Genomic DNA, 18,512 nt, shown 5'->3' on the forward strand with positions numbered 1-18,512 from the left:
TGGGGGCTGGAGATGTCGTTCACAGAACATGTACCTAATGTACAAGGCCTGGTGGGTTTGATCCCCAGATCACACATACAAAAAAAATGGGGAACAGATATCAGATATATTCACAGAGTAGACATGGAAGAGAGATTGGAGTGACCTGGGAATCAGGGAAAACCAAAGACCACAAGACCCTGGGCTGCTGAAAGCAAGTAGCAGATCCCTGCTTCTGGCCTCCAGCTTCCAGCACAGACCTAAGGTTGCCAGCACCCAGACCCAAAGCAGCAACTCCTGTCATAAAGCCACATGACTCTGGCACTTTGTCAATGGGTCAGTTAAGAAAGGGAACCAGGGCCTGGGTCTAATTCGCATTGCTATTCTGTGGTCTTCTCGCAGTTCCTGTAGATTCAGAAGCTACTAGACTCTTCCCACTGGCTCAGAGTGAAAGCTATTATGGTTAAAACGACAAAGCAAAGTCCAGACTCGCCTTTGCCCAGAAAATGACAAGTCTAAAGCATTTGGGAAGGGACGGGTTCTCCTGTAACCTCCGCTGGCTTCCAACTTCCTGTGCACCCAAGGATGACTTTGAACTGATCTTCCTGTCTCCTCGGTGCTGGGATTACTGAGCCATCCACCAGGCTTTACACACTGCTGGTGACTGAACCCAGGATCTCATGCCTGCAAGACCAGTGGTTCTCAACCTTCCTGATGCTGTGACCCCAAAAGATTTGTTTATGGGCTGGTGAGATGGCTCAGCAGGTAAGAGCACTGACTGCTCTACCGAAGGTCCTGAGTTCACTGGTGGCTCACAACCATCCGTAATGAGATCTGATGCCCTCTTCTGGTGCGTCTGAAGTCAGCTACAGTGTACTTACGTATAATAAATAAATCTTTTTTAAAAAAAGATTTGTTTTATGTATATGAGTACACTGTAGCTGTACTGATGGCCATCATGTGGTTGCTGGGAATGAAGGTTGCCCACAGACCTGCTTCCTCCAGCCCAAGAAGCAGTAAACAAGGCAATCACACGTCCCTCTGTCCTGCTTCTAGGTTGCCTGGCCTCTTCAGCTCTGCTCAAGTCTAGTCTGCACCTACATCTCTGAACACATCACTCTTTAGGTCTCTGGCCTCATAGGAAGTGGCAGACATCTAAATCAAGGGACAAAACAGGTTTGGGAGGATAGGGGACAGGATCTAGAAATCGAAGGAATGTCTAACCCTGGGTTTTAATGCCTGGCACATGGCAGTACCCGCTCTAAAATGAAGCAAGAGTTCCCTGTTCATCCCTTACCACTGAGTGTTCAGTGAGAGCCATATGAATTGGTTATCCTGCGGTGACTTGTACTGGGGTGGAGTGCTGGGGTTGAGCCCAGGGCCTGTGCATGTTGAGCAAGCACTGTAACCAAGTCACATCCCAGCCCTGCATACTTGGTTTTGGTTGGTTTGGTTTTGGTTGGTTGGTTGGTAGGTTGGTTTGGTTTCGTTTTGGTTGGATTTTTTTGTTTTTTTGTTGTTTTTCAAGAAAGAAGAGGAGGGAAGAGGAAGGAAGAAAGAAAAAGAAGAGAGAGGAGGGGGAAGAGGAAGCAGCAGCATAGTTGGGGAACAGTGAGAAGTGGAGCTTGGGGGATGGCTCAGAGAGGAAAGTGCCTGTCACTCAAACCAAGAACCTGAGTGTAGATCCTCAGAATGCACATAAGAGTCAGTCATCAGGGTGGCACATCTCTAACCCCAGTGCCTGGGAACAGGTGAGTCCCAGGAACCCGGTGTCCAGCGGTCTACCTGAATCAATGAGCCTCTGTCTTGGACAATAGGGAGAGGGCTAGTAAGGCAGCCCAGTGTGCACAGGTGTTTACCCCAAACCTGATGACCTGAATTTGATCTCTGGGATTCAATAGTGGAAGGGGAGACTCAGCTCCCAAACGTTGCCCCAGAACCTCCACACATGTGCTTGGCACCTGTGCTCAGCCTCACACACACACGAAAGATGAAAATTCATAAAAATTAAAATAAGATGGAGCATGACCAAAGAAGACATATGACAGTGGCCTCTGGCTTCCACATACACACAACTACACACTCAAACATATAGACATACACACACATACATACAAGTACACGTACACACAGGAATACATGTGTACATACACATCTACACACAAATACATCCACACATGCTCATGTTTATATGCACACACACACACACACACACACACAGTTTAGTGCCTAAGAGGCTAGTCTCTGGAGCTGGTCAATTCCAGTCCCAGCCATTTAAGTGGCTTTTGACCTTGGGCAAATGTTGACTGAGCCTCTTTCCCAGTTTTAAATGTCTGCAACAGTGCCCGGCCAGCATCCTGGCCTTTCACTCTCACGATAAGCACTACCATCATGATTATGCACAGATTCACTAAATTTACTCATTATGTGACCTCCCACATGCCAAGAGGAGTCTGATCTAAGACCCACGGGATCACCGGGTGGTGGTGGCGCACGCCTTTAGTCCCAGCACTTGGGAGGCAGAGGCAGGCAGTTTTCTGAGTTCGAAGCCAGCCTGGTCTACAGAGTGAGTTCCAGGACAGCCGGGGCTACACAGAGAAACCCTGTCTCAAAAAACAAAAACAAAAACGAAAAAAAAAAGCAGGGCTTGTTTATATGAACTTATTATGTAGACCAGGCTGGCTTTGAACTCATAGAGAATCACCTGTCTCTACCTCCTCAGTGCTGGGATTAAAGGCTTGTGCCTCCCCGTCTGGCTTGCTACCTGTGCTTTTAACCAGTGAGCCATCTCTCCAGCCCTGGGTGCTGTTTCTTTGATCATCAGATGTATGAGCCTAGGAGCCATTGGATATGTGTGTGATAATGGAACACATTGAACCTCAGTAATCCACTCACAATTGTGTTTGCCCCTTTTCCCTATGACCTTGGTTGGTGTGGTTGGTGTTTGTTTTAAACTACCACTTGTACCTGGGCAAACACTTGAGTGTGCTGAACTGGGAATTTTAGGGCTAATCTAGTTTCCTCTTCCACTGAACCTGTAGCTGAGACAGCGTGATTGGTCCTGGTCATCCAGGAAAACAGTCCTGGAGCAGCAGCTGGTCACTGGCAGGAGGGAGTCGGTCTGGGATGCACAGGAGTGACCAGCACTTCTGGAGTAAGTGTCCTAAGGGACTCTGGAGACCACAAAGTGGATGAAGTGCTTGTTAAACAGCAGGAGGACCAAAGTGTAAGTCCTCAGCACCCATGTAAAAACCAAACATGGTAGCACTGGTCTGGAACCCCAAACACGGGAAAGAGGAAGATCTCTGGAGGAAACAAGTCAGCCAGTCTAGACAAATCAGCAATCTTTTTTTTTTTTTCTTTTTTTTTTTTTGGTTTTTATAGACAGGGTTTCTCTGTGTAGCCCTGGCTGTCCTGGAACTCACTCTGTAGACCAGGCTGGCCTCAAACTCAGAAATCCACCTGCCTCTGCCTCCCAGGTGCTGGGATTAAAGGCGTGCGCCACCACTGCCCGGCCAAATCAGCAGTCTTAAGGTTCAGTGAAGACTCCCTGTTTTAAAAAGTAAGACAGAGGGCAGTATTAGAGGAAGGTACGTGACCTCTGGGACATTGACCTCTGGCCTCTGCATACATGTGAATGTGTATACACATAAACAGGCACACACACACACACACATCCTGAAGACTAAGCCATGGAAGGCTCAGTTGCTTTAGGAATGAAGAGTGAGATACAGGTCACTCTGTCTGATGACTTCACCCAGCTGAGCTGCTGGCTGTGGAAAAGGACGAGGCTGGGAGACAGGAGATGTGAGCTGCTGACTTAGGCAAAGCTGAGAAATGACTCTGGGGGCTTCCGGTTTCCTTCTGTGTTCTGTTGTGCATGGGTTTCTAGTTAGGTATCAACCTGTTTCTCTCCACCCGGGCATCTTTCCCCTGGCATTGTAAAGTGTATCAATTGTGGCACGGTAAAACTGACAGATCAGTCTTCTAGGTTAGAGATTGCCAAAACAGAGTTATACCCGGTTTGGAATGAATATCACCAGACAGACATAACTGATGAGATTCAGGTCTTGAATCAGCCAAACGGACACATAACAGATGTGGTCAGTTGGCTTTTAGCATTCACAGGACCACTCCCTCGGTGAAGGGTTCGACACTGTTTCCCTGGCTCCTGTGCAGCCAGGATCTGCATACAAATCAGGTCTACCAAATGCATGCATATAATATATATATATATACATATATATGTGTGTGTGTGTGTATACATGTATATATATGTGTGTATATATATATACATATATATACACTAATATATATCTATATCTATATATCTATAGATATAGATATATATATTTATTAGTGAGACAGGCCATATGTCATATGTGTGCTTGGCTCTTGGTTCCCTTGTGGCAGCCATGGGCCACTCCTGCTGCGTTTCAATGTCGGCTCAGTCACCAGCAGTGACGGCTAAGCTCAGGGTTCAAGCGTTCAATTACCTGCTTCCTGGCTGTGGCGACACGGGTTGCAGTTAGAATTCCATATGCCTGTGTGTGCCCATTTTCTTGTTGTTGCTGTGGCCAGGGACTGATTCCAGAGCTCTCTGCACACTAGGTACATGGTCTATCACTGTACTGCACCCCAGTTCTATCGGCTTGCCACTAAACTCCCTCACTTCACAAACTAGTTGGATTTAGATTTTTTTCTGGAACTATTTCAGTGGGAGGACTAGGATGAAGTTTATGATCTTTTGCCAACCACCAACTTCAGTTTCCTTGGCTGCTTGGGCTCGACTCTGTAGCTAAGGTTAAGTCCAGCTCCAGCGGCACCTGGCTCCCCCCAGGATCCCCCCAGGCTCACCCCAGGCTCACCCCAGGCTCACCCCAGGCTTGCTTCAGGGCTCCATAGACAAAGCACAGACTCCCCCGACCACATTTTGTAGAATCACCTCCAGGCTATGCCTACAAAGTGTATATGAAACAGATGTGGATCGCAGGGCTCTGAGAGGTCCCAAGGCCAGGGTCCCAGGGCCAGACCTGAAAAGAGCAGGTTCCAAGCTCAGCGCCTTTGACCTGGCTGAGTAAACTGAGAGAGGGCTTCGTGGGTGGAGGGCGTGAAAATCCGTGAAGGTGCTCACACTGTGTGATTGAGTCCTGAGGCCTGAACTGTAGCAGCACAGAAACTGACAGTCACAGAAAGACTAGCAGCTCCGGAAAACTGGCCGTCCTTCAAACCTGCTCAGGAGATGCCGCTCAGCTTCGCTTTGAGGTCTGCGCATGTGCGGCAGGTGGAGCCGCCCCTAGACATAGGCTCCGCCCTCTGCTCTGCCTCTGTCTTTGAGGAAGCCAGTTCATTGCTAAAGGGATGCTGACAGCTCATCTATTCTGGGCTTAATCTGTTTGCTGCTGCTATAACACAGGACCTGAGTCTGAAAAAATACCTACAAAAATAAGAGGAAAGGATTTGCTTATTACACTTCCGAAGGGTGGAAATTCCATGGTGTCTTCTCCTCCGTCTCCCTTTCTTCCCTCTCTCTCCCCCTCCCTCTTCCCCTCCTTCCCCCTCTCCAACTTCTTCTCTCCTCCCCCTCCCCTTCTTCCTCTCTCTTTCTCTGTCTCTCTTCCCCTCCTCTCCTCCTCTCTCCTTTCTATCTTTTGATATGTAGCCCAGGCTAGCCCTGACCTCGTTATACAGCCAAGGATAACTGATCTTTTTGCCCCTATCTCCTGAGTTCGGGGATTGCAGATATGCAGTGCCACACCCAGATTATGTGGAGATCCAACCCAGGCCTTCAAGTATGCTCCACAAGTACTTTACCAAGTGAGCTATGTCCCAGACCAACTTTCCTTACTGTGCTGTCTCATGGTAGAAGGTAGAAGGGGCAAGAAACATGATCATGTATTTTTGGTTTTTCAAGATGGAGGTTTCTCCGTGTAGCCCTGGCTATCCTGGAACTCACTCTGTAGACCAGGCTGGCCTCAAATACAACATGTGTTTTGGAGACACATTAAAACCACAGCACAGGCCCTGTATTAGGGCACAGGAATTGCTACCCACAAACTGGCCCAGACAATGTCAACTAGGAGACCATTCACAAAACATGACGCCTGAAACCCTTCCCTCAGCAGTGTCCTGAGAGAGGAAATCAACAAGAGACAGGGGAGGGAGCAGCCAGTGTTGGGGAAGAACCAGAACAAGAGCATCATGGGAACCAAGTAGGCAAGGGCTCGGGCAGGGCAGCTGGCACAGGGGACTGGGCTTATAGGTTGAGGATGGATTTGAGAGTAAGTGGAAAGTTTCCAGAGAGCAACTTCAGGAAAGGACAGCACAGAAATTGACTTCCTTCTGCTGAGGAGTGAGTGGGCGTTGAGGAGGAGGAGACAGCTTCTCTCTGCTCTGTGCTTGTCTTTTAATGGAAAAGACTTAAACAGAGCAGAGCAGAGAGAGAGAGAGAGAGAGCGAGTGCGAGTGCATAATAGCAAAGAGGCAGAGACAGAGAGACAGAGGGGAAGAGAGACAGAGACAGAGAGAAAAAGAGAGAGACAGAGAGGCAAACAGAGAGAGAGAGAGGGAGAGAGGGAGAGAGAGACAGAGGGAAAGAGACAGAGACACAGTGAGAGACAGAGAGAGGGAGACAGAGAGACAAAGAGAGAGACAGAAAGAGAGACAGAGACGGAGAGACAGAGACAGAGAGAGATGGAGAGGCAAACAGAAAGAGAGGGAGAGGGAGAGGAGGAGAGAGCATGCATGAAAGAGGAGAGAGATGTGTGGGTCTCTTGTCCTAAGAAGAAAGAGAGATGACCTTAGACAGAGAGGTTGCCTATGGTCTCTTTTCTGCTCAGGGGAGTGGAGGACAACTAAAAATCTAGTTGACTGAGAAAATGTAAAATTCCTAGAAGAGAAGATGGGATAATAGGCCGTAGCCTTGCAGGTTCCTGTGTCTGAGGCACGTGTAATATCGCTCTGGGATTACACTCTGGGAGTTGCAAGGCTACAGAACACAACTGTGGGTTGTGAGACGAATCAGCAGGCAGAGGAGCTTGCCACCAAAGCCCAGGACCCACATGATGGAAGGAGAGATCCAACTCCTGCAAACTGTCCTCTGGTCTCTACACATGGGCTATGGCAAATGCGCGCGCGCGCGCGCGCGCGCGCGCACACACACACACACACACACACACAATGTAAAGGGGGAAAAGCTACATAAAACAAAGCTGGAGCAATTAGCAGAAATTCTGAACTATTTTAAAATTCCAAGAAAATACAGACTGCTTTCTCCTGTGGTTTCTAAGCAGAAAAGACAGCGTGGATTTCCTGGATGCATCGAGACAGTGGCTGTCTGGGGTTAACTGGAGCAGTACACTGAGGGTGTGACTCAGTGGTATGGGGTTTCCCTTGTATGCACAAGGCTCCAGGTTTGATTCCTGGCACTGCAAAGAGATTTTAAAAATTCAGGGAAGATAGGATTGAGAAACAGCAAAAGGCAGAGGCATTTAAACAAAAATCACATTTATTTATGTATGTATTTATTGACCCGTGTTTGTGTACGTATGTGGATACTCATGTATCTTGGCATGCATGCAGAGACAAGTCAAAGGGGTCAATTATCTCTTCCACCATGTGGGTCTCAGGGGTCATACTCAGGTCCTTCCTTAGGCTTGGCTGCAAGCACACTGACCCATTGTGCCACCTCACCAGCCATTTGTTCCTTTAACGTGTGTGTGTGTGTGTGTGTGTGTGTGTGTGTGTGTGTGTGTGTGCGCACCAGTGTGCTTGCCACGGCACACATGTGGAAATCAGTTACGGTTTTTTATAATTGCAGTTCTATCATCCTGGGTGGCAAGTGTATTTACACGCTGAACCATCTCGCTGGCCCAGCAGAACTACACTCCCCCAAGCCCTGGCTCACTACCCTGCATGGACTACATCAAATGACATGGGGATTTCTTTTACTGATGTTTGTTTTTGTATTTTGTTTTGTTAGTTTGCTTATTGTGGTGCTGGGATAGAGTCCACAGCTTTACCTATTTCAGTAGGGAGAAAAAAAATCAATTGGAGATTTGTATCTGTGGGGTCGAATTATTGTGTGCATTTCTGGTTCCTCCCCCTTTCCCTCCCCGCATCGGTACTAATATCCTCCTGCCAATGCATTGTCGTCTTGAGGACTTTACAGGAAATTAGAAAGTCTGAGCTCCCAACATTGTTGCGGCTGCTCTGGACCTTTCGCATTTCTACATAAATTGTAGGATCTCCTCGTCAGTGTCTGCGGCTGCGATTTGGACATGGACTGAGCATGTGGGTCGGTCTGGGAGGGATAGCCATCCTAACAGAGTTGCATAGCTTTCCATTCAGTAAGTCTTCCTGAATTTTGTTTGTTTTTGTTTTTCAAGACAGGGTTTCTCTGTGCAGCTCTGGTTGTCCTGGAACTCACTCTGTAGACCAGGCTGGCCTCAAACTCAGAAATCCGCCTGCCTCTGCCTCCCAGGTGCTGGGATTAAAGGCGTGCGCCACCACTGCCCAGCTGCTAATTTTTTAAAAGATTGTATTTATTATTCAATATGCGTGTTGGTGGGTATGTGCATGTAAGTCCAGTGGCCTGAGGAGGCCAGAAGAGGGTGCCAGATCCTCTGGAACTGGAGTTCTATGCACGCAGTTGTGAGTTATCTGACATTGGGTGTGAAGAAATGAGCTCAAGTCCCCTGCAAGACTCTTAACTTCTGGGCTACCCAGTCCCTTAGTTTCTCTCTTTTTATTTATTTACTATGCTCATTTCTTTGTTATTTTATGTGTATATAAGGTGTTTTGCCTACATACATGTCTGTGCACCACCTATATGCCTAGTGCCCAACGAGGTCAGAAGAGGGCATCAAATCCCTTGGAGCTGGAGTTACAGATGATAGTGAACTACAATGTAGGTGCTGGGAATCAAACCTGGGTCCTCTGGAGTAGCAGCCAGTGCTCTTAACAGCTGAGCCATCTCTCCAATCCACACAGCCCAATTTCTTTCATGTTGCTAGTTTTGAGCAGAAGAATGGGTTTATTTATTTACCTATTTATGACTTGAGACAGAATTTTGCTGTTTAGTCTACAGTGGCCTGGAGCTTTGAGTCCTCCTTCCTTGGTTTCCTGCATGGTGGGATTATAGGTGTGTAGCACAATGCCTGACTTTGATTCATACTTTCAGGGAGATTGCTCAGGACTGTGAGAAGCTGAGTGGAGAGGAAGGGACGCCAGGTGAACAGGGGCATGAGCAGCAGAGGCAGAGGAAACAGCATAACCCAGCAGGAACTGGAGCCGGTGACAGTGTTCACAGAAGAGTAGAGGTCGCCCAGGCTTTTGCCGAGGGACATATGATGCCACCACATGACAGAGAAGGACAATGTTGGGGAGATAAGTAACCAGATGGGCTTCTGGGACTTGGGGACACCCCCGTGGTATGGTAAGGCCAGTGGGTCTGTATCAGCATCATCAAATAGGGGCTGGAGAGGTGGGTCTGCCGTTAAGAGCACTGAATGCTTTCCCAAAGGTCCTGAGTTCCAATCCCAGCAACCCCATGGTGGCTCACAACCACCCGTAATGAGATCTGTCGTCCTCTTCTGGTGTGTCTGAAGATAGCTACAGTGTACTTACATATAATAAATAAATCTTTGGGCCAGAGCAAGAAGGAAAAAAAAAGAATCATCAAATAAAGAGGAAATAAATACATCAGAGAGGAGGAACAGGGAAGGAAACAGGAGTGTGGAGGACAGGAAGTCAGCATGGACTGGGGAAGCCTGCTAAGGAACCAAAAGGGTGCCCAGGAAAGATGTGTGGGACAGAAGTGCAAGTGTGGGTCCGTGATCAATGGAACACAAAAGGATTGGCTTGGATTCAGCAGTAGGGGACACTTGTGAGTGGGGGCTCTGCTGAAGCCACACTGGACTGAGGAAGCAGAGCTGGAGGAGCGCAGAAGGAGTCAGGAAAGGGAGGCATTCAAACAGTGCTTTCTGGATTTCATTATATGTGCAGATCACATGTCCCAAGTATTCATGCAAACCCTTCCACATGTCCCACCTCACTGGGACAACCGAGCTGACCTTCAGATCACATACACACACACACACACACATACACACACATGCGCGCACGCCACAAGACAGAGAACACTAGCACACCAATATGAGGTCTCTCTGTCGCTGAGCAGAACTTCAAGGGGACATTCCAGACATCAGCGGAGTCAGAGGAAGGCCACTGAGACGTCAAGAAGGGCAAAGAAGTGTTGTTCACAGGAGAGCTGGACATCAGGACAGATTCCTGTCTGGGATAGAGAGAGCAGTATCAAGAGATGATGGAGGTAGAGCCAGGTGGTCTGAGTCAGAGAAGGAAAGAAACACATACACAAAAAACATGGGAGAGTGGTGTATCCCTTGGGAAGCCCAGAGGATTGTGGGTAGTTCTGTTTCCTTTGTAATGCTTTCCTGCTTTCTGTTTACTTCCTTCTCCTACCCCTCCTCTCTCTGAAATGTAAAAGATAGGAAATAATCTAAGAAGCAGACAAGCTGGTGACGCCTATAATTCTGGCACAGGGATGCTGAGGCAGGAGGATCAGGAGTTTTGAGGCTAGCTTGACCTACATAATGTGAGCCAGTCTTAAAAAAAAAAAAAAAAAAAAAGCCGGGCGGTGGTGGCACATGCCTTTAATCCCAGCACTTGAGAGGCAGAGGCAGGCAGATTTCTGAGTTTGAGTCCAGCCTGGTCCAGAGTGAGTTCCAGGGCAGCTGGGGCTCCACAGAGAAACCCTGTCTTGGAAAAACAAAAACAAAAACAACAACAAAAAAAAGGAGCTGGCAAGCTGAATACAAGTATTCATCTCTCTCTGCTTCCTGACAGTGGGTGCCACGTGACCTGCCTGCTTAGGCTCCTGTTGCCATGGCTTCCTCACCTTGCCAGGCTGTACCTCCTAAGAGCCTTCCTCCTTTAAGTTGTAACGCATTTTGTCTCTGCCATGAGAGAACTCACTAAGACGGTTATTAAGGTGAGGAAGGGCTGCACATGGACCCATGTCCCCAGCAGAACTGCCACCAGGAGGTCACACCCTGGAAACACTGACTCTAGTGCAAATCCTCAGGGCCACGCCTGGTACAATGTTCCAGGAAGGGGGAACATTGCTCTTCGTGTTTATCTGGCCTGCTTTCAACCTTTTACACCTCTCAAGTCATTAGTGCCTCAGAAATGACTGGGAGCCTGAAACACACATTTCCATCCCATTTGACCAGGAAACTGAGGCCCAGGGAGCAGTGATCCACCAGCAGGCCACAGGAAGCTGGTGGAAGGCAAGGAACTGGAACTCTGGTCTGGAGGGGTTTTTTGTTTTGTTTTGTTTTGTTTTGGTCTTTTTGTCTTTTTCCTGAATGTAAGACAGTGTGCGGAGAGCTAGGCGGATGCAAGGGTCACATGGTGCTGCGACTGGACTTTAGTCACCGGAAAAGAACTGGTGATAACCTTGGGTCGCTAAACTTGGCTGATAGCTGGAAAATTACAGTCTAATGGAGCATATGGAGCTGTGTGGTCTTCCCAACTCCCAGGCACCAGGCTTGGGCACAGTCGTGGGGGCCATGGTCGTCTTCATCCTTCATTAGACACCCGGAAGTCAGGAGCTGCCACTCAGGCAGGCATGGAGTCAAGCCTTGGCTCTCGCTGTGCTGTGTGTAGTAAGAACGAAGGGCAGACCTTTACTCTTACTTTTCTTATCTGTAAAATATCTATTTTACAATTATCTATAACTCTGTTGTTCTAGGGACACAAAGATACCATGTGTATATACATGTACTTTCATGCATTCATGTACTCCACGTGCATGCAGTGCCCTCCAACGCCAGAGAAGAGCATTGGATCCCCTAGAGCAGGAGTTAAAGATGGTTGTGAACTGCCGTCTAGGTGATGGGAGTTAAAACCCAGCCCCTCTGCAAGAGCAGCAAGTGTCTTAACCACAGAGCTATCTCTCCAGCCCTAACAAAGACATTTAAAGGGCCTAGTCCCTAACCCAATTCCAGAAGCTGTCCTCCGTGCCCTGCACTGACAGAGACACACCATGTACTCCCACCCCTGAGATTTGTCCTCAGCACAGCAGTGAGCACAAGCACTCCCCAGGGAAGCCCTGAAAGGCAGGCTCTGTCATTTGAGAGCTATTGGTACCTTAGGGGTTGAGCGATGTGTGCCGGATTTCAACAAAAGCAAGACATAAATAAATGTTTTATGTAAGATTGCAACAATGTTTCACGTAAGATCGCAACAATGTTTCATGTAATATTGCAACAAGGTATGCATGTATAAAGCAAGGAGCTGACAGTCTCCCTGCCCTTCTTCAGGCCCTCGCCACCATTACCACTCTGGTCCCCTGCTTCTACTAGGAGCAGCCCCCCACATCCACAAACATCACCACAGTCACATCTCTTGCAGGATAAAGACCCAAAAATAGAGTTTCTGGCCTACAATTATGAGCGTGTAGCCATTTGCAATAGGGTTAACAGCTGGCCAAGTGACTGCTAAAGGACGCCCATGGACATCGTAACATTTAATGCCCTCTAGGGAAGGCGCCAGCAAATGGCTTAACGACCTGCCTCCATCTTCCCTTCCAGCCATCCTGGGTCCTTATCCTTCACCCATTACACAATGTCCCCTTCAGAAGTCAGCTGATAAGAAAGCCCATCTACCCACCTGCTGGGCGTGACCAGAGCCATCTGCCTGACCTGTGGTTGTCCCACAGTGCCTGGGGCTTCAGCTCCATCCCCTGCTGCTAACGTGTTTTCCAAACTCCAGAAGCTGGCTGTGCTGATCCGGGTGACACAAGGCACAACAGAAGGTGTTACTACAGGTGACACTACGGGCACACAGTCACCAGACACCTGGGTCCAGGCTCTGGGAACGTGTAGACATCAGGACAGCCTCATCCATGGAGACTGTACTGATGGGGTACAGAAAGGATGTGGTACAGAATGGACCAGTTACACCTGCTGCGAAGACCTCAGTGGTCCAGGGAGATGCTGCGCTATGGCCAGGGCAGAATGCTCAGCAGAGAAGTGGGTGGGAGCTTTCCACGTGGTTATTCACCACTTCTCGCTAAGCAGTCCTATGTGAGTGTCCAGCTATCTGAACCCGAAGGAGGAGAGCAGGACTCCTGTCTGCAGCAGGGACTCTGTAATGAATCAAGTGTCCAGCCAACACTTGGTATAACCCAGAGCCAACTCGACAGCCCCCACATTCTAGGATCTCCCTGAGTTCAAGACCAGTCTGGTCTACACAGTGAGTTCCAGGACAGTTAGGACTACATAGTGAGACCCTGGTGTGTGAGCGTGTGTGTGTGTGTGTGTGTGTGTGTGTGTGTATGTGTGTGTGATGTTTGTGCTGTAGTATGTCAGTGCCATAGTCTGCTCCAGTGGAGATCAGAAGACAACTTTCAGGAGTCAGTTCTCTCCTCCCCATGCGGGTCCCAGGGATGGAACTCGGGTTATCCAGCTAGTGGCAAGGGGCTTTACTGACTGATCCATCTCATTGACCTCTGTAGTTTTTCTTTTTTTTTCTTTCTTTCTTTTTTTAAAGCTGCATTTTCTTATATCAGACTGGGATAAGAACTATTACCCTTGATTTTCCAAGAAGCAAACAGAGACTTCACCCCACCACCACTAAGAACAAAAGGAAAAGCATCTTGCTCAACATGGAAGACCAGAGTGAGACGAGGAGGCACTCTCTCCCAGCGAAAGGAAGACCTAGCGTGGGAAAGTGATTGTCCTGAAGTCACACAGCAGATTAAAAGCAGACCCCTGGTTGCTCCTGCTCACTCCCCAGCTTCCATCTTGATGCAGGTGCCCATGTCCCGTCCCCTCGCCCCCCACCATCCGGGGTCGCGAGATGATCGCTGCTCACATGCTAACACCACCACTTCCCAGCACGGCCGATGGAGATCCCTTGGAGCCTTAATGTCCATCGGTGGAATGGGCGTGCGAGGGGGAACAAGGGTGGCCTGGCGCGCCCGGCGCCTGGCTCAGCGGCAGGGGCGGGGCCGTGACTCAGCCACACAGTCCCGGGGTCGCCCAGCCGGTCCGACCGGCCTCGGCAACGCGCGCGGGGCGCCGGGCTGGGCGACTGAGGGGTGCAGGGAAGGGAGCCTCCAGGAGCCTGCTTGGGCGGGAAGAGGAGCGCAGGGCCGCGGAGGAGAAGGATGGGAGCGAGACCTCGCTGAGGCCAGCGGGGGGCCACTGGCTGGGATCGACGACATGTGTCTGCGCATGGGTGAGCTGGGGTAAACGGGATACTCACTCCTGGGGGGACCCAAGCCGCCTGCTTCACCCAACTTTGTTTCAGGTCACTTTCCTCTCAAGCCTGAGTTTCCTTCGAAGCGGGGGTGACAAGAGCCTGGATTTTATTTGCTTTAGGCAAGGTCTCTACCACCAGTTTAAAAATTTCCAGGCAGCGAAGTTACTCAGAGACTAGCCCAGAACTCAGTACTTAGCTCACTCTAACTTTGAACCTCAATCTCCTAAGCAGCCGGGGACTCCAGGTTTGGGCCAGTGAGACCCAGCTCTGAGTAAGCCTGGTTTTGGTGTGGCCAGTGGCACCTCCACTTCCTGGCTCTATCTTCTTTTCTAAGGGGCAAGGCTAGGTAGGCTCCGGGATCTGCAGATAGAAGAGATGCTGGAGGATGAAGAGATGGAGGTCTAGGGTCCAGGACCTCGGGTCCTTAGCCTTACAAAGGTCCCATTTCCATACCTTTCTCTCTCTCATCCAGCCAGGCTGGAGGGAAAGGCCAGTCAACCAGGATGGTTGACATAGTAGACTGGTGTGCCCCTCCCCCACGCCCGGGGCAAACCCTGCCGTTTGGGATCTAAGAAGTTCCCACTCTTCAGCACACACATCTTTGGAGCCATGCGTATTTCTCTTTTGTAAATTGAAGACCGTTGCACCCATCTCTTGACCACGATGAAGTTTCCTTCTGCTAATAAATGCTTAGTACCATGCCAGCCACACTGCCCAGCGCTCCCAGCAAAAGAACTGAGAAATAGGGCTCTCTGACTGGGGCAGAAGGCCAACCCTAGCTTCTTGTTTAACCAAAACCATGGTCCAGAGATGCTGCTGTTTTTGAGCCCAGCCAAAGCCCAGTAGTGTCTGGGTTGCTGCTGGCTGATGGGTAGGTGGATGGGGTGGGTGGACAGGGTGGGACCCGGGAGGCCCCTGGAACAAGGCTGCAATTCCTCATCCTGTTTGGCCAGCTGTTCATCTTCATGAGGCTATTCCAGTTCCTCGTGCCTTTCCAGCCCATGGTCTGTCCTCTGCAGCAATGACAGTCGCAGGGCCTGCAAGCTAGGGGAGAGCTCGCAGACCAGTTAAGGCAACCCCAACTGGATCTACACAGAAAGAATCCGGGATTCAGAGGGAAGGAGAGGGGCTGGTACCAGATCCACAGTGAATCTGTGACAGGCTTCTCCTTGCTTCCCAAAATTCTACTCTCTCTCTCTCTCTCTCTCTCTCTCTCTCTCTCTCTCTCTCTCTCTCTCTCTCTCTCTCTCTCTCTCTCTCTCTCTCTCTCTCTCTCTGTGTGTGTGTGTGTGTGTGTGTGTGTGTGTTACTGAGTTTAATTAGGGTTGGTTACAAGAGTTTGAGAGAGGAGTTATACTGGAACATAGGCAACTTACCAATGGCTACACCACTGAAATAAAAAAATAACAATGCTTTTTTAGTCAGAACCTCATTCTGTAACCTAAGCTGGTCCTGACTTTGCAGCAATCCTCCAGCCTCAGTCTCCTGAATACAGGGATTATGAGCCCCCTTGGCCTCCTTGGCCCCCTGCAATTGCCCCCAAGAATGTCCACGTTAATGATTCTTTCCCTGTTTCTGGTTTTCATTCAGCTACAGAGCTCACATATAGGGAACAGGGCCAAACTTATCTGCCACATGCGGAGGGTCTCTAAGTCAGAGCCCATTGGGAGCAGCACAGGAAGGAAGGGCTCTGCTTAGCTGAGGGCCAACCACACTCTTCCAGTTTCTCTGAACTGGCTAAACTGAAGCCTCCCTGGGGGTGGGGGGGAGTGGGGTCCGCCTGGCAGGGCCAAGAGCCATGTGGGATGTTGGAGCAGAGAGCAGCTCAGAGAAGGAGAGCCTCCTACTATGTGAACGAGAGAGACCTTGGCCTCCTACTATGTGAATGAGATAGGCCTTGGCCACTCAGAAAGTGTGTTTGTTGCCAGAGTCCCTCCTGGTCCCAGCCCCAGTTAAGCGCAGCCTGCACTGAGTCCCAGACTTCCTGTTCACCCATGGACTTTGTCCATACTGAGAAACAAGGGCTCTTTTCCTGTCCAGGAAGAGACGTGGAGACTAGACAGCTCTTGAGAGCTCCATTTAGCAGCTGCACATTAAGTAGTGTGTGTGCCAGGCCCCATCTACCAAACTGACTACTGAGCAAGGCCTGACTCCTGCCCAATGTGCGGGCTCCTCAAGGCCTGGACCATACCTGCTGGGCTCATAGGTATCGTACTGCATGGCATGGAACAGGCGTGCAGGACGCTTTTATTTATGCAACAGCTGAGTGGATGGCGGGACAGCTCAGTGGGAGGATCACGATAGATCCCTGCTATTCAGAACACAACAGCTAACAAGGACAGTGTGCTTATAGTTAACAAGGATCACCTGTGTGCTTCTCCAATCTCATACTAACCACCAGCCATGAAGCTTTTAGAGTCAAGAAGCCGGGGAGACTCAGATGTCCTACACCACCCAGCAGGAAGCGCCTCACCACAATCTCGACCTGTGTCCCCCGCAGGTGGCCTGAATGTGGATGAGTTCCGAAAGGTGCTGATGAAGACGGGTCTGGTGCTGGTAGTGCTGGGCCATGTGAGCTTCATCGCAGCCGCCGTGCTCCATGGCACCATGCTGCGCTTCGTAGCCACCACCAGTGATGCTGTGGTTCTACAGTACTGCGTGGTCGACATCCTCTCCGTCACCTCTGCCATTGTGGTAATGACCTGGCTGGGAGGCCAGCAAGAGGGAGGGGACTGGGTACCAGTCAGAGCCCCAAGTGCTAACCCTGTACCACATATGGTATAACCATATACAAACTGTGCAGGCACTCAAACTCTCTCTGCCTCAGTTCTGTCCTCTGTAAAATGGGGATGGCGAGAGTATGCGTGCACAGCAGAGGTTCCCTGTGAGCATCTGAAGAAGTCATCCATAGGAGGGGCTTAAGCGAGGGGACCTGGCACAGGGCTATTCACGGTACGGTGGTACAGAAAGAGTGAACATCCGCTTAGCTAGGGATGGTCAATAAGTGTTTCATGGAGGAGTAGACCTCTGAGCTGGGTATTTATGGATGCGTAGGTGTTCCCAATGGACTGTAATTAACAACCCAAGTATGTGGCATGCTGGGACTGGCTAGCAGGAAAGCGTGCTGGGGTGGCATTCCATGTTCAGGCTGTGTGACAGGTGCAAATGTGTGGAGCCGGGAGCGGCTGAGATCTGTTCTGGAGACCCTGAGTGAGAAACAGTCAGAGGTCAGCATTAGAGGAGACTACATGAGCCACTTGATATAATCGATGGCCGTCGTGATCCTCGGACATCCACCAGTTTGATGAATGAATAAATGAAAGAGTCTGGCATACTTAGGTGTACCAAAGCTCTTCTCTGCCTATCAGCTAAGGCGGCTGTAGTCTTGTTCATCTCTGGGAGGCCTGCTGACTCCTGCCTGAGGGACTTTTCTCTCTCTGAGTTGGTCTCTGCTCACAAAAGGAAGCTCTGACAGCCTGGTGGTGGCCTTTGGGTGGGGTGGCCCAGGCTCTGATCTGTGGAAGCTCTGATGATAGGAAGAGTGCCGTGCTATGGAAGGTGGCCCACCTTCCAGGAGGCTCTGGACTGGAACAATTCACCGCTGTGTCCCTTTCCTCAGTAAACCACTCCTGACTGCCCATGACTGGGGGATTCGCCCCACTCTCTTGGATGTGGTTATCTTCCTGTGAGCGCATCCTACAGAGAGGGGCTCAGCCCAGAGGGGCTGAGGTACTTTCTTGTGGCTGCACAGTGAATTAACACTACCACTATACCCCCATGGCACTGTGTCCAATACAGAGATTGACACTAAGAAGGCAGATAGGCTAAATGGATCCCTAGTGACCTAGAGGTCAGCCACTGAGCTAAATGGTGCACAGGAAATCCTGTCTCTGGAGATCGAGGAGCATTAGGACTCAAGAGCAGGGTGTCTTAGAAAGGATGCTCTGTGGGTAGGCATGAGGGCCCAGGTCCAGTGCAATGAGGGAAGAGAGTGGCCCAGGATAGACCAGAGAAGGCCAGGACTAGGTCATTAAGAGTCTGGGATAATTTGATGCTCTTAGAGGTTTCTTTGTCTTTTGTGGTACTTAGGATTGAACATTGGCTTCATACATGCTAGGCAAGCTCCATCCTCAGCCCTCTCTTAAAGATTCTGAGTTCTAGCCAGGCAGTGGTGGCGCACGCCTTTAGTCCCAGCACTTGGGAGGCAGAGGCAGGCAGATTTCTGACTTTGAGGCCAGCCTGGT

The 18,512-nt window shown here is 49.9% G+C and overlaps 2 protein-coding genes across 2 annotated transcripts in view; both read left to right on the plus strand.

Moving 5' to 3' along the window:
• The window catches only part of Rnf19b (ring finger protein 19B), a 38,967-nt gene extending 29,578 nt beyond the window's left edge, over positions 1–9,389 (plus strand). The window contains exon 11 of the mRNA XM_031378746.1: positions 9,161–9,389. Coding sequence (XP_031234606.1) covers positions 9,161–9,374 — 214 coding nt within the window. The 3' untranslated portion in view covers positions 9,375–9,389. The remainder of the gene's footprint in view (positions 1–9,160) is intronic.
• A 4,655-nt stretch (positions 9,390–14,044) lies between these two features.
• Positions 14,045–18,512, plus strand: part of Tmem54 (transmembrane protein 54) — a 7,188-nt gene continuing 2,720 nt past the window's right edge. The window contains exons 1-2 of the mRNA XM_031378748.1: positions 14,045–14,244; positions 16,769–16,962. Of these exons, the coding sequence (XP_031234608.1) occupies positions 14,229–14,244; positions 16,769–16,962 (210 nt within the window). The 5' untranslated portion in view covers positions 14,045–14,228. The remainder of the gene's footprint in view (positions 14,245–16,768; positions 16,963–18,512) is intronic.

The sequence above is a fragment of the Mastomys coucha genome, unplaced genomic scaffold (genome assembly GCF_008632895.1).
Source record: "Mastomys coucha isolate ucsf_1 unplaced genomic scaffold, UCSF_Mcou_1 pScaffold18, whole genome shotgun sequence".
Lineage (NCBI taxonomy): Eukaryota > Metazoa > Chordata > Mammalia > Rodentia > Muridae > Mastomys > Mastomys coucha.